This window comes from Nerophis lumbriciformis, linkage group LG04 (assembly GCF_033978685.3).
Source record: "Nerophis lumbriciformis linkage group LG04, RoL_Nlum_v2.1, whole genome shotgun sequence".
In the NCBI taxonomy this organism is placed as follows: domain Eukaryota; kingdom Metazoa; phylum Chordata; class Actinopteri; order Syngnathiformes; family Syngnathidae; genus Nerophis; species Nerophis lumbriciformis.
In genome coordinates this window covers 5,259,866-5,274,072 of record NC_084551.2, presented here as the reverse complement: position 1 = coordinate 5,274,072, position 14,207 = coordinate 5,259,866, and the positions used below count along the sequence as shown (strand labels likewise).

Genomic DNA, 14,207 nt, shown 5'->3' with positions numbered 1-14,207 from the left:
GTCCTCTGCTTAGGTTTAATGAAAACTATTTGAAAAAAAACAAAACATTTCGGCCATTAGCGGAAAAAAATCCATAAATTAGCTGCACCATTTTATAAGCCGCAGAGTCCAAAGTGTAGGAAAAAGTAGTGGTTTACAACACAAAATTTAATCGGCTAAAGTTACAGTAAATTTAATGGACTTAAATATAAAGTATAAACCAGGGGTCCCCAAACTACGGCCCGCGGGTACGGTCCGCTAGCGTCCAAAATCCGGCAAGCGGGTAGTCCAAGGTAAAAAAAAAAAAAGGGGTTTTTTAATTATTATTTTTAAAAATCTTTCCTTTCTAATCCATTTTCTACCACTTGTTACTCTTAACCGCTCAGGCAAATTGTATTGTCTAAAAATGCATTTTACCATTGATAACATGACATCATCGCACTCGCGCCGCAGTGTCGGGGTGAGCGCGTGGAAAGTGCGCGCTCTTTCAGTCAATTAGTGCGCGAGGAATATATATATATATATATATATATATATATATATATATATATATATATATATATATATATATATATATACACACACACACTCACTCAGCCCAGGCCAAATTGTTTTAACCCATTGCGGCCACCCAAGTCAAAAAGTTTTGGGACCCCTGGTATAAACGATAAGGACTCTTTAAAGTTTATTTGAAAGCACCTTTATGTAGAATTCCTGCAAAACATTTGTTTAAGACAAAAGGAGCATGATCTTATGGTCAGGAATGATGTAGTCATTTTTTGCTCCACGGGTCAATGCCAGTAAATATCTTTCAGACACTTTTTCTACTTCTTTCATGCTATGTCTCTAGCAAAGCAAGTGTATGTGTTTTGTGAAACGGAGTTACGATGCATGCTTTCATCATAATTTGTGCAACTTGCATAATTGAATCCATCCATACGTCCATTTCTACCACTTGTACCTCTCTGGGACACGGAGTAGACCGTAACCTTGCATTTGGTAAAAAAATGTCCACCTCAAATAAATAAATAAACAGGAAACACTGCATGAACTACCTCTTTTTGCTGCACGTGTGAGTGACATAATCGCGTTGGACTACAATAAAGGTCGTTATACCTTTTAGATTTACCACGAAATAAACTATTCCTTGAAACAATCGCGTTGGACTACAATAAATGTCGTTATACCTTTTAGATCTACCACGAAATAAACGATTCCTTGAAACAGAGAAAATTATGTGCTAATTTTTTGTGAATAAGTTATACGTCAGAATGAGCTTTAACTTACAGTTAAGAAAAGCTGTCATGATTGATGACTCACCTGCTGATGGCAATACAGTAGTGAAAATGAAATGTGTCCATTTCACTTTTTTCCAAGTGTACACATATTACGATGTGGAACATGTTAAATACATTTTTGTTTTGGCTGTGAAAAATCAAACTTTCTTATCTCACAAGGAAAAGCATCTAATTGGCTCCCCTTCGAAACTCTTTCGGCCCCTACAGTATTTCATATGTATGCTGTTAAAGACCTGAGATTTGTTATATTCCGAACTTGTCCCACCCATCTACAAGACAAAATTAAATTTAATTGGATTTTGTTTCTGTCAATTGACATTTTGTCTTGTTTTTATTTGTTTACTAAAATGTCAGTTAATTTTGTTATCATCTTAGTCAACGTGCATTTTTTTTTAAATTCGTTGTCGCTTTTCATCAGGGGTAAATAGGTTGTTGACGATAACTAAGACAAAAATTATTAGTCAACACAGAAAGGATTAATGCATAGTGATTTTTTTTTGAAGGCCGGAAGTGTGTGCTTGGTTTTTTTAGCGCACTTGATTCGTAAACAAAAGTACTTCTCTCCTCCCGAGTTACGACTGATATCCTTTCTTCATAGCGAGTTTAAATCACATCAGCAGTCACATTACAAGACTCTGTTATTAACATAATTTAAAAAAAAAACAGTTTCAGTCAGATCTTTATGGTGCATGATCATAACATAGTGTAGTTCAAAATCGATTTTACCCAGCCCTAAGATTCACGTCCCAATCAAATACAGCTTCTGCAATCTTGTGGAGTTAACAAAATCCATCCTGCTATGGCGCCCCATAATACACCTGCTGTGAACCTGTTTTTATGTTCTATTTATTTTAGTTATTTATTTTTTATCGTGCTCTATTTGTGTTGTGTTGTGTTGTGTTTGCTCGGTTCTCGTATTATCTTTTAACCTGCCCATTGTACAGCACTGTGGTTACCCTTGTGGTAAATTTTAAATGTGCTTTATAAATAAAGTTGATTTGATTTGATTTGAAATCTACACAAGTAGGTTGTCTACAGCCACAGCTGTTGATATCAACAGTTTTTTCATGACAGAAATTAGAGAATGATTTGCTTTTGTAGACCACACGCCTAATTACTATTGGAGGTTCAGAAGTTGAAAAGAGATTTATTGTGTGTGTGTGTGTATACATTAGAGATGCGCGGATAGGCAATTATTTCATCCGCAACCGCATCAGAAAGTCGTCAACCATCCGCCATCCACCCGATGTAACATTTGATCAGAACCGCATCCCCCCGCACCCGCCCGTTGTTATATATCTAATATAGACGATGCAAGGCATTAGTGAGGTTATAAAGCTTTTTGCCTGTTAAAGAAAGGAGACTGATCCAATGCAGTGCAGACATTCGCGTGCCACGCTGTCACGACCCAGACGCACACCAGTGTCGCGTATGAGCCCGACGCTCCAGCGCCATCCATTTTCAGGGCTAGTTGATTCGGCAGGTGGGTTGTTACACACTCCTTAGCGGGTTCCGACTTCCATGGCCACCGTCCAGCTGCTGTCTATATCAACCAGGGTGAGCCCCACCCCTTTCGTGAGCGCACTGCGCGCGGAGTGACCCCTGTTACGAGCCCCCGGCCACGGGGGTGGCGGGCAGGTAAGCTGCTTACCTGCTGCGCGTGACGCCGGCCGCGGCGAAGGCAGGCGGGGTGTCGGTGCGGTGGGCGCGGTGGTGACCCTGGACGTGCGTCGGGCCCTTCTCGCGGATCGCCTCAGCTACGGCTCCCGGTGGGGCCCTCTCGGGGGAAGGGGCCTCGGTCCCGGACCCCGGCGAGGCGTCCCTTCTTCGCTCCGTAAAAGTGTCCATCTCTTTTTTTTTTTTTTTCTGTTGTGGCATATGCAGCAGGTGCCTGCTCGTTTTTCGTATGTGGGTAACAACATTTAACTATGTATATATATTTCCGAATTGGTTTAACTGCCACCCACCTGAATCTATTTAAAATCTAATTTTTTTTTTATTTCAACCACCCGACCCGACCCGCGGATTAAATCTAATTTTTTTTAATTTCATCCGCGGTTGTGCCCGCAAACCGCGCATCTCTAGTATACATATATAATTAGTCAGAAATCCGTCTTTTTTTATCTCTGTAAAAATATAAAAAAATATTTTCGGTTTTTCTTAGTTTTTCCCGACCTACAATGTGTGTTAAAATCTTTATCCGTCTCTTTGCCATACCTGCAAACAACTAAGGTTTTCCCGTAATGAGTACGGTTTTTGATAATACAGTGGTAAAAACTACTGTTTTCCATTAAAAAATTATTAACTTAAAAATCGAAGCTAGCGTTTATTAGTGGAATTTGTTGCTTTATCAATGGGGTTGGGACCATCAGTTGTGTTGTGAATGAGAAGGTATGTCCAAAACTTTTGGCCTGTTTATGTACATATACACCAGTGGTTCTTAACCTTGTTGGAGGTACCGAACCCCACCAGTTTCATATGCGCATTCACCGAACCCTTCTTTAGTGAAAAATAAAATGTTTTTTTTTTTTTTAAATTCAAGAAAAACTCATGTTTTTTTAACGGTGCACAAAATGAACTGTTGGTTTTGTTCCCTGAACAAAACCAACACAGTGCATAAACTCACAACAAATTACACACCTTATACCAGTGTTGGGACTAACGCGTTACTGTAACGCCGTTAGTTTCGGCGGTAACTAGTAATCTAACGCGTTATTTTTTTTATTCAGTAATTTAGTTACCGTTACTACATGATGCGTTACTGCGTTATTTTACGTTACTTTTGATGTAGTATCGGCTAGAAACAGAAGCGCTGCGGTGTCATTCTTCTGAATCTTCCTCTGTCACAAGCCGGAGAGAAGAAAAGAGGCGCGGTCTATGTGTGTGTGGGTGTGGGTGTGGGGAGGGAATGAGGCTGAACGTGCTTGAACCACGTTACGACATCCCGTCGCGCACCCACTTCAGCAATAAGATTGTGCCAGATCTTTATGAGCAGGAGAAGAAAAAAGTTGTGAATGAACTATCCCGAGCATCATCTGTTGCGCTCATGACAGACGGGTGGACGTCCAGCGGAACTATAAGCGCTCACTTCATCACAGCAGACTGGGAGATGAGAAGACACGCCCCCTCTACGAGAGTCACCTTGCGCAGGTACTGACACAAGCAGTGGAGGAATGGAAGATAAAGATATCCCAGTCACACGTGATAATGCCAAAAATCAAATAATTACAGAGAATGAGGCAGGACTGGGACCACAGATAGGTGCTTTGCACATGTAGTGAATTTGGCATCACAGAAGGGAATCTCAGTCAATAGGATGGAGCGCCTCTTTGGGAGGATCAGGAAGGTTTCTTACTTCCACCCAAGCACAACAGCTGCTCATGTGCTTAAGACAAAGCAAGAAATGCTAAAGCTGCCTGCTCATACATGATGTCCCAACGAGGTGGAACTCCACTTATGATATGTTGGAGCAGCAGGCAGCTATATACTCTGCATTGACCCACAACACCCTGAAGACAAATGTCACCCTGTCTGATGATGATGTGAGAGTGGCAGATGAGGTCCTCCAGGTGCTTAAACCCCTCAAAAGTGTTCCATCTCTACTGAGCACTGAAACTTCACCATCTGTGTCAATGATCCTGCCACTGAAAACAAGTATTCTACAATCCATAGCTCCAAGTGTGGAAGACCGCAGCATCACTCCAGATGTCAGCCTTTATTTCACTACCTATGTTTCAAGGAAGATGATGTTTCTTCTTATGTTGCACTTAAACTTGTTTTTTATTAATGGTCATTGGTCCAAGTTTAAAGAAAGGAGGAATGCCTTTTTATGTTGCACTGTTTTTCATTAATTATGTTAAAAGGAAAATAAAAATGTTTGTCAAGTTGATCAACAGATTGTATTATTCTCCAGTGCAATAACAGTACTGAAATGAAGGCAAAAAGGGCATTAATGGGAGCTTTAAAAAAAGAAAGAAGAAAAAAAGAAGTAACTAAATAGTTACCGTATTTTCCGCACTATTAGCCGCACCTAAAAACCACAAATTTACTCAAAAGCTGACAGTGCGGCTTATAACCCTGTGCGCCTTATATATGGATTAATATAAATATTTATTTTCATAAAGTTTCGGTCTCGCAACTACGGTAAACAGCCGCCATCTTTTTTCCCCGTAGAAGAGGAAGTGCTTCTTCTTCTACGCAAGCAACCGCCAAGGTAAGCACCCGCCCCCATAGAACAGGAAGTGCTTCTTCTTCTACTGTAAGCAACCACCCGCCCGCGTAGAAGAAGAAGAAGCGCGCGGATATTACGTTTCATTTCCTTTGTGTGTTTACATCTGTAAAGACCACAAAATGGCTCCTACTAAGCGACAGGTTTCCAAGACGCAATCTCTCCATCCGCACACGGACTACTATTGCACAGCAACTGCCTAAAGACTTTCAAGAAAAGCTGGCTACTTTCCGTGCATATTGTAAAAACAAGATAGCTGAAAAAAAGATCCGGCCAGAGAACATTATCAACATGGACGAGGTTCCACTGACTTTTGATATTCCTGTGAACCGCACTGTGGATACAACGGGAGCACGTACGGTGAATATTCGCACCACAGGGAATGAGAAGTCATCCTTCACTGTGGTTCTAGCTTGCCATGCTAATGGCCAGAAACTTCCACCCATGGTGATATTCAAAAGGAAGACCTTGCCAAAAGAGACCTTTCCAGCCGGCGTCATCATAAAAGCTAACTCGAAAGGATGGATGGATGAAGAAAAGATGAGCGAGTGGTTAAGGTAAGTTTACGCGAAGAGGCCGGGTGGCTTTTTTCACGCAGCTCCGTCCATGTTGATATACGACTCCATGCGCGCCCACATCACGCTGGTTTTTAATATATTATTAAAGTTTGACTGACCTATCTGACTGTTTTTTTGACATTCCTTTAGCGCAGTTAGATGCGGCTTATAACACGGGGCGGCTTATAGGTGGACAAAGTTTTGAAATATGCCGTTCATTGAAGGCGCGGCTTATAACCCAGGGCGCCTTATGGTGCGGAAAATACGGTACTTTTCACAGTAACGCATTACTTTTTGGTGTAAGTAACTGAGTTAGTAACTGAGTTACTTTTGAAATAAAGTAACTAGTAACTGTAACTAGTTACTGGTTTTCAGTAACTAACCCAACACTGCCTTATACACACTACCATGAATTGATTAACGTGGACCCTGACTTAATCAAATTTAAAAACTTATTAGGGTGTTACCATTTAGTGGTCAATTGTACGGAATATGTACTGTACTGTGTAAACTGTACTGTTTCATATAATGTATTCTCTTCATTTGCAATCTGCTAGTAAAAGTTTCAATCGATCAATCAAACAACCTGCAAATCAGATGGAAAATTAGAGGGAACATTGTTTGGGGGTATCCATAATACGCCGATAGGGAGAAGTTTTTTATTTACACGATAAGTCGGATGTGTCTTTACCTCCGCGGCAGAGGCTGCGCCGAAACCCTGAGGCCGACTCACCGAACCCCTAGGGTTCGATCGAACCCAGGTTAAGAACCACTGATATACACGTACACTAGAGATGCGCGGTTTGCGGGCACAACCGCGGAGTCCGCGGATTATCCGCGGATCGGGCGGATGAAATTTAAAAAAATTAGATTTTATCGGCGGGTCTGGTCGGGTCGGGTGGTTGAAATAAAAAACAATTAGATTTTAAATAGATTCAGGCGGGTGGCAGTTAAACCAATTGGTAAATATATATACATAGTTAAATGTTGTTACCCACATACGAAAAACGAGCAGGCACCTGCAGCATATGCCACAACAGAAGGAAAAAAAAAAAAGAGATGGACACTTTTACGGAGCGGAGAAGGGACGCCTCGCCGGGGTCCGGGACCGAGGCCCCTTCCCCCGAGAGGGCCCCACCGGGAGCCGTAGCTGAGGCGATCCGCGAGAAGGGCCCGACGCACGTCCAGGGTCACCACCGCACCGACACCCCGCCTCGTCCGCCTTCGCCGCGGCCGGCGTCACGCACAGCAGGTAAGCAGCTTACCTGCCCGCCACCCCCGTGGCCGGGGGCTCGTAACAGGGGTCACTCCGCGCGCAGTGCGCTCACGAAAGGGGTGGGGCTCACCCTGGTTGATATAGACAGCAGCTAGGACGGTGGCCATGGAAGTCGGAACCCGCTAAGGAGTGTGTAACAACCCACCTGCCGAATCAACTAGCCCTGAAAATGGATGGCGCTGGAGCGTCGGGCCCATACCCGGCCGTCGCCGGCAGCGAGACGCGCTTGGAGGTGCGCTCAGCGCGGCTCCCATATGATTGCGCACTGGTGTGCGTCTGGGTCGTGACAGCGTGGCACGCGAATGTCTGTGCTGCATTGGATCAGTCTCCTTTCTTTAACAGGCAAAAGCTTTATAACCTCACTAATGCCTTGCATCATCTATATTAGATATATAACAACGGGCGGGTGCGGGCGGATGGCGGGCGGATGCGGTTCTGATCAAATGTTAGATCGGGTGGATTGCGGATGGTTGACGACTTTCTGATGCGGTTGCGGATGAAATAATTGCCTATCCGCGCATCTCTAACGTACACACACACACACACACACAACCTTACATATACACACACACACAACCTTACAAGAAAAAGCGCCGGAAGAAAACAGTTTGTAGTTCTAAACCTATTTGTTTTCCTTTCATGTTTTTTTAGTCTCTTTTTGCAAATGGGCCATGGCCATTTACACAAGTGTGACAATTGCATAATACTTGTCTGCTAGTGTCAATCAAAACTCTTTGTAAAGATATATTTTTGGAGACAGCCCTTGAATTGGATTTTTGACTGACTAATGTTTCTACTTGTATTCCATGCTGTTTAGAGAGAGAGGCCTCTCTCCCAGAGTTGACCCCCGCCCAGAGAAACAAACTTCGCCATCTGTCCATCATCAGCTTGGCTTCCAACCTCAAGGTGCCGCTTCTTCTTTTTTTTTTTCCACACTGCGGTGTGTCATGTTGTATTTGGCTCTATTGTCTCGTTCCTTGTCAGACGCACGCTCCGTAGTACACGACATATTATTTTCAGTCAAACTGCATGACGAAGGTGATGAAAGCGTGTCTTATTTGCACCTTTCCACTTTCCTTTCTCTGCTCATATTCAATGACTAACTGACACCACCTGTGTCCTTGTTAGCTTCCTGCTGAGGTTGTTCCCTTTGTCTCTTGCGTCATGCATTGCTGCTTTTTATTGTCACAAGCCTGAAGTCTCTAATTGCCCGGTGCATTGTTAAATGCCTCTCATCTGCCAGCAACATTTAAGCTACTGAGCAAGCCGTGGCATGTAATATTACAGTTTTATTTTCCACAAAAGTAACCGACAACTCCACGGCTTCTAGGCTCAGGATAAAGGTGAGTGTTTGTTGCCTCCTCAGTGTCTGCCGTACTCGCTGCTGCTGCAGCAGCTGGAGCTGAAGAACGTGCGCGAATTAGAGGACCTGCTCATTGAGGCCGTCTACTGCGACATCATCCAGGGCAAGCTGGACCAGCGGAACCAGCAGGTGGAGGTGGACTGCAGCGTGGGTCGTGACCTCGGCCCCAACGAGCTCCCTAACATCGTTAACACGCTGCAGGAGTGGTCAGTAATCGCCACCTCTTGTCGTTCTGGTTTAGCCGGTACCCTCACTGCGGTCTCCCCCCTCCTGCTCACAGGTGCACAGGCTGCGAGGCGGTGCTGTGCGGCATCGAAGAGCAAGTCTCTCGGGCAAACCAGTACAGAGAGAGCCAGCTGAAAGTCAAAGTTCAAGTGGAAACCGAGGTCAGTGATGAAGGCTTGAGTCCGTTTTTTCCTTTATGTTTACAGGCAGTATGAGTTATTCAGCAGCCTTCATTCATTCCGCAGGCTACTTGTGATATTTAAGAAGAAGAAGAAGAAAATCCCTACTGAATACTATTTTTTCTTTTTTACTTAGCTGTTGTAAATCCAGTTATTATGTTTGCTGGTTGATTGTTTCTCTCTTATGAAAGTCATCTTTCAGGAGCGCCTCAATGAAATTTCTTCCCATCTGTTACCACCTTACACAATATAAACCGATGTGTCTAATTGGGTAAAGGTCACGGTCACCACAAACTATTGCCACAAGCCAAGAATGTTTACGCTGAGGTTAAAAAGGCTCTCATACACTTTTCTTTCTTTCTTTCTTTAGTTTATTTCGAACATGAACACACTTACATCATAATACATCACACAATTTCATATCATTTCATTTTACATCATGCCCGAAAAGGAGTAGGAAGAAGCAAAGCTTATTTAATCCTACCCCTTTCCCACTTCAAAGCATTTACAAATATATAGAATCATTTACTGACCTTTTTATATAATAAAATAACATCTATGAATTAGTATACAACAGTTTTGTAATATGTAATTAATTAATTAATTCAGTCATTATTAACATACTGAGATGAAGAATATCTTATTTTCAATAAGGTTGAAGGTATTTCTCATAATTCTTCTTTTTTGTACTCTGTAAGCACTATTATTTTGAACAACCTCATATCAGTACAATGTTTAACTTCTTTACTTAATCCATTCCATCATTTAATTCCACATACTGATATGCTAAAAGTTCTAAGTGTTGTACGTGCATATAAATGTTTTAAATTATTTTTTCTTCTAAGGTTATATTTCTCCTCTTTAGTTGAGAAGAATTGTTGTACATTCTTTGGTAGCAGGTTATAGTTTGCTTTGTACATCATTTTAGCTGTTTGCAATTTTACCAAATCACCGAACTTTAATATTTCTGACTTAATAAATAAAGGGTTTGTGTGTTCTCTATATCCAACATTATATATTATTCTAACTGATCTTTTTTGTAAAACGGTTAGCGAATGTAGCGCACATTTGTAGTTATTTCCCCATATTTCTGCACAATAACTCAGATATGGTAACACTAGCGAGCAGTAGAGAATATGTAGTGATTTTTGGCCCAGGACATATTTTGCTTTATTCATTATTGAAATGTTTTTTGCCACCTTATGTTGTATGTTTTGTATATGAGATTTCCAGTTCATTCGATCATCTATTAATACTCCCAAAAATCTAGTTTCTTTTACCCTTTCTATGTCTACTCCATCTATTTGTATTTGTGTATGATGCTCTTTTCTACTATTACCAAATAGCATTATTTTAGTTTTACTGAGATTCAAAGATAGTCTGTTTTTGTCAAACATCTTTTTAATTTGTTCATTTCTTCTGTTATTATTTGTATTATCTTCTGTGTGCTCTCTCCTGAACAGAAAGCAGTTGTGTCGTCCGCAAATAAAACCAACTTTAAGTCCTTCGTAACTTTACAAATGTCGTTTATATAAAGATTGAACAATCTTGGTCCCAGTATTGATCCATGGGGTACACCACAGGATATATCTAGCCGTGTTGACATATTTTCACCCATCTTCACATATTGCTTCATATTCAAATATTTTCCATATTTGCAAATCCAGCCTTGATTCTGGAATGTACAGTGTAAAAGTGCTTTTAGTAAGCTTTACATGCTGTGTTGTAGGTATGTAGCTTTAATGCTAATTGGTTTGTTCATGCCTGTCTCGTTCATGCGCTATTGTCATCCACTTGTTAAGTTACATATGCACTGTAGCGCTGCAACAATAGATGTCATTTATCAATAACAACCCTGTAGCATTCAGGAGTAGGAAATGAACACACAAAACTTACTAACACTAGCCTAGCTCAGCTATAAAGCAAAGAAAGCAACATCATGCTAAGTTAGACTATTCACTGAAGAAAAATAAAATGATCAATCTTAAAGCTCCTTTTCACCTTGGCAGAGCTTTGTTTTAAGTTGTGTAGCAAAGCCCACTTATTTTTTTTTTTTTTTACAAATCTCACCCGTGAAAAGACGGTCGTATACACTGGGTGTGGGAAGTAGCAAGGAGGAAGTTTTGTTATAAAAACCCTGAACTTCAAAAGTGACCAATAGACCATTAGTTAGACCATTAGAGTGTGAGGATGATAGATTTTTTCCACATTTAGTGCTCATTAACAGACTCCAGGGACAAATATTACCTTAAAACATCATTAAAAAGTACATTTTGTGTAATAGGAGACCTTTTACTGTGCCTTCACCACGATTAGTCACAATTTAACAGCAGATTGTTTTTAGAAAGAATAAACTCATGACCTGAACCCGTCCCACAGGTGTCAAACTTACAGAAAACACTGAAAGCCAGTGCCGCCTCACCATCTTCAGGCCCTGCCCCCGCCGGAGCAGCATCCAATCAGGATGCGGACCAGCCGGCCGAACCGCGGGATCCCGCCTCCTCTCAGGAACCGCGACAGCCGGGCAAAAAAAGTTCTAAAGTGAAAGGGTGAGTCTTACTTTTTTTTTTTAAAGCTTGATTGGAGCTTTTTAGGACTTTTTGTCTGACATTTTACAAGTCAGGACAAGAATTGTCATTAAAAGGTAGGCTGAAGTTATTTAAATAGTTTCCCGTGGCGCGCTTGTAAGTGTGCCTTTATAAATATGCATTGGCCGAGTAACGACAACACCGCTAAGTGTCTCCTTCAACGTTAAATGAAAGCCATTAGTCCAATGTTCTCGCAGAGAGCAAAGTTAATTCTGTGGGTGCACACTTTTTTTCCCAATGAACACTAAAAAGCCAGCTGCTGCTGTAAGTGGCTGTCAGGGTTGTTGTTGTCCGCCCCCATTACCGGCTTCCAACTGCACATCTGTCCATGGATTGTCAAATGCCACCTGAACCACCCTGCACGCTTCAAGCAATCCTCTCCGTCCTCATTGTTTCCTGCCCGACAGGACAAAGCCGTGATTTTATGGCCACATTTTGACTGAACCCCCCTCTTGTACGGACTTGGAAGAAGATGTTCTTGAAATCCCAATTAATGATAGCTTAACCTCAATCCTGGAATTAAAGAGTTCTGACACCCATCTTTAAAAAGCTGCGGAAAGGATGTGACTATGTGAGCGAGTCCTTGTCCATATCACCAAATCAGCATCCAGCCTTCCCCTCCTCCCCATTATTTGTTTTACAAATAACCGATGACATCATTCTCTACTCGCCAGGCTGCGAGGCAGCGGAAAGATCTGGTCCAAGTCCAACTGAAGACGTGAGAATCAGCAGCACTGAGCGACACTCACTGGATTTGTTGTGGGACAAAAGCGTTCAACTGAGGGACACCCTTTCCCCAGGCACGTTTTTTTTTTTTAAGTCACCTAATCTCACCTTGATGGATTTGCAGACGCGGGCATAGCGACGTCCCGTCCTGCTGCTCTTAAGCGATTGAACAAGAAGGGACAGCCGGTTGCCTTTGCCCATAAGCAAGAGCTTATCTGATGCATTTTGATGTGTGTGTGCTTTTTATTGCTTTAAACGTGATCCTTTTGGCTTTTTCCTTCCCCCGAGTTGAGAAATGTATCAGATCTTGAATGGAAAATGTTGGCAAATAAAAAAAAGAAAAAGAAACTTGCACCTAACGCTGACAGGATCTCATTAATATCACTGTCTCGTCTTTGAATAAATGCACTTGTGAGTGCATCTCCGGAGGGCGCCCTGCTAAATGTTAACTCACAGAAGGGGGCTACCGTGAGGAGGTCAAGCCGTTAATTAGAGCGTGTCCCTGAAGATACTCGTGCATCACAGAACCCAGGCTTCCACCGTGTGCAACATGCAAAGAGCATTCTTCTGGTTTGGCCCTGAGCTTCTACAGCGAGAACCCTCAATGCTGAACACCCGAAAGATCACACTGTATCGAAGACACCCATAAGGCCTCAGCTCAGTCAGCAAATGAAGAAAGCAGTTCAAGGAAGTTCTGAGGACCCAAACTTAAGAAAATACATTGTGTTTTTATAAAAATCAAAACACATTGTGTGTGAATTGATGGTAAAGAAGAATGGAAGAAAAATGTGGCAAACTGAGTAACTGATTACCTAATTTTGGTCTTTACTGGATATTTGCGTTGGGGGGGCGTTCTAAAGGAATTAGTTAAAGTTAAGTTAAAGTACCAATGATTGTCACACACACACTAGATGTGGTGAAATTTGTCCTCTGCATTTGACCCATCCCCTTGTTTCACTCCCTGGGAGGTGAGGGGAGCAGTGGGCAGCAGCGGTGCCGCGCCCGGGAATAATTTTTGGTGATTTAATCCCCAATTCCAACCCTCAATGCTGAATGCCAAGCAGGGAGGTAAGGAGTCCCATTTTTATGGTCTTTGGTATGACTCGGCCGGGGTTTGAACTCACAACCTACCGATCTCTGGGCGGACACTCTAACCCAGGGGTGCTCATTACGTCGATCGTGAGCTACCGGTCGATCTCGGAGGGTGTGTCAGTCGATCACCAGCCAGGCATTAAAAAAATAGTCCTAAAAATGAGCGATCATAAATCTTCACTACGACGTCACTTTCGTCACTTGATTGACATTCACGGCACCCGAGGGTCTTCTGAGATGTCGCTGGCTGCTGCCAGCTCATTAAAATTACCGACTGGAAGGCGAGAAACACTTTATTTCAACAGACTCTGGCGCCGTACCTGTCGTCAAAACTCCAAAGACCGACTGCACAGTTGCGCTAACAAAACGAGTCTCAGAAAGCTGGCGTGCACAAGCTAGCAAGCTACGGAGTTTGCCGACAATGTATTTCTTGTAAAGTGTATACAAAGGAGTACGGAAGCTGGACAAATAAGATGCCAAAAACCAACCACTTTCATGTGGTATTGGACGGAATGGAGGACTTTTTTTCTCCTCCATTCGAAAATGCGGACATCAGCACCACTGTCTGATTCCAATCAATGCAAGTCATCAGAATCAGGTAATACACCAACTTATATTCTTGTCTTCATGAAAGAAAGGAATCTATATGTGTTAAACATGCTTGTATTATCTTTAAACACCTTTAACTTATTAACA

General features: G+C 42.3%; 1 protein-coding gene across 1 annotated transcript in view; it reads left to right on the top strand.

Moving 5' to 3' along the window:
- cops7a (COP9 constitutive photomorphogenic homolog subunit 7A) overlaps positions 1-12,778 on the top strand; it is a 33,071-nt gene extending 20,293 nt beyond the window's left edge. The window contains exons 4-8 of the mRNA XM_061947728.1: positions 8,156-8,244; positions 8,705-8,907; positions 8,982-9,087; positions 11,485-11,654; positions 12,368-12,778. Coding sequence (XP_061803712.1) covers positions 8,156-8,244; positions 8,705-8,907; positions 8,982-9,087; positions 11,485-11,654; positions 12,368-12,407 — 608 coding nt within the window. The 3' untranslated portion in view covers positions 12,408-12,778. The remainder of the gene's footprint in view (positions 1-8,155; positions 8,245-8,704; positions 8,908-8,981; positions 9,088-11,484; positions 11,655-12,367) is intronic.
- Positions 12,779-14,207: the final 1,429 nt, after the last annotated feature.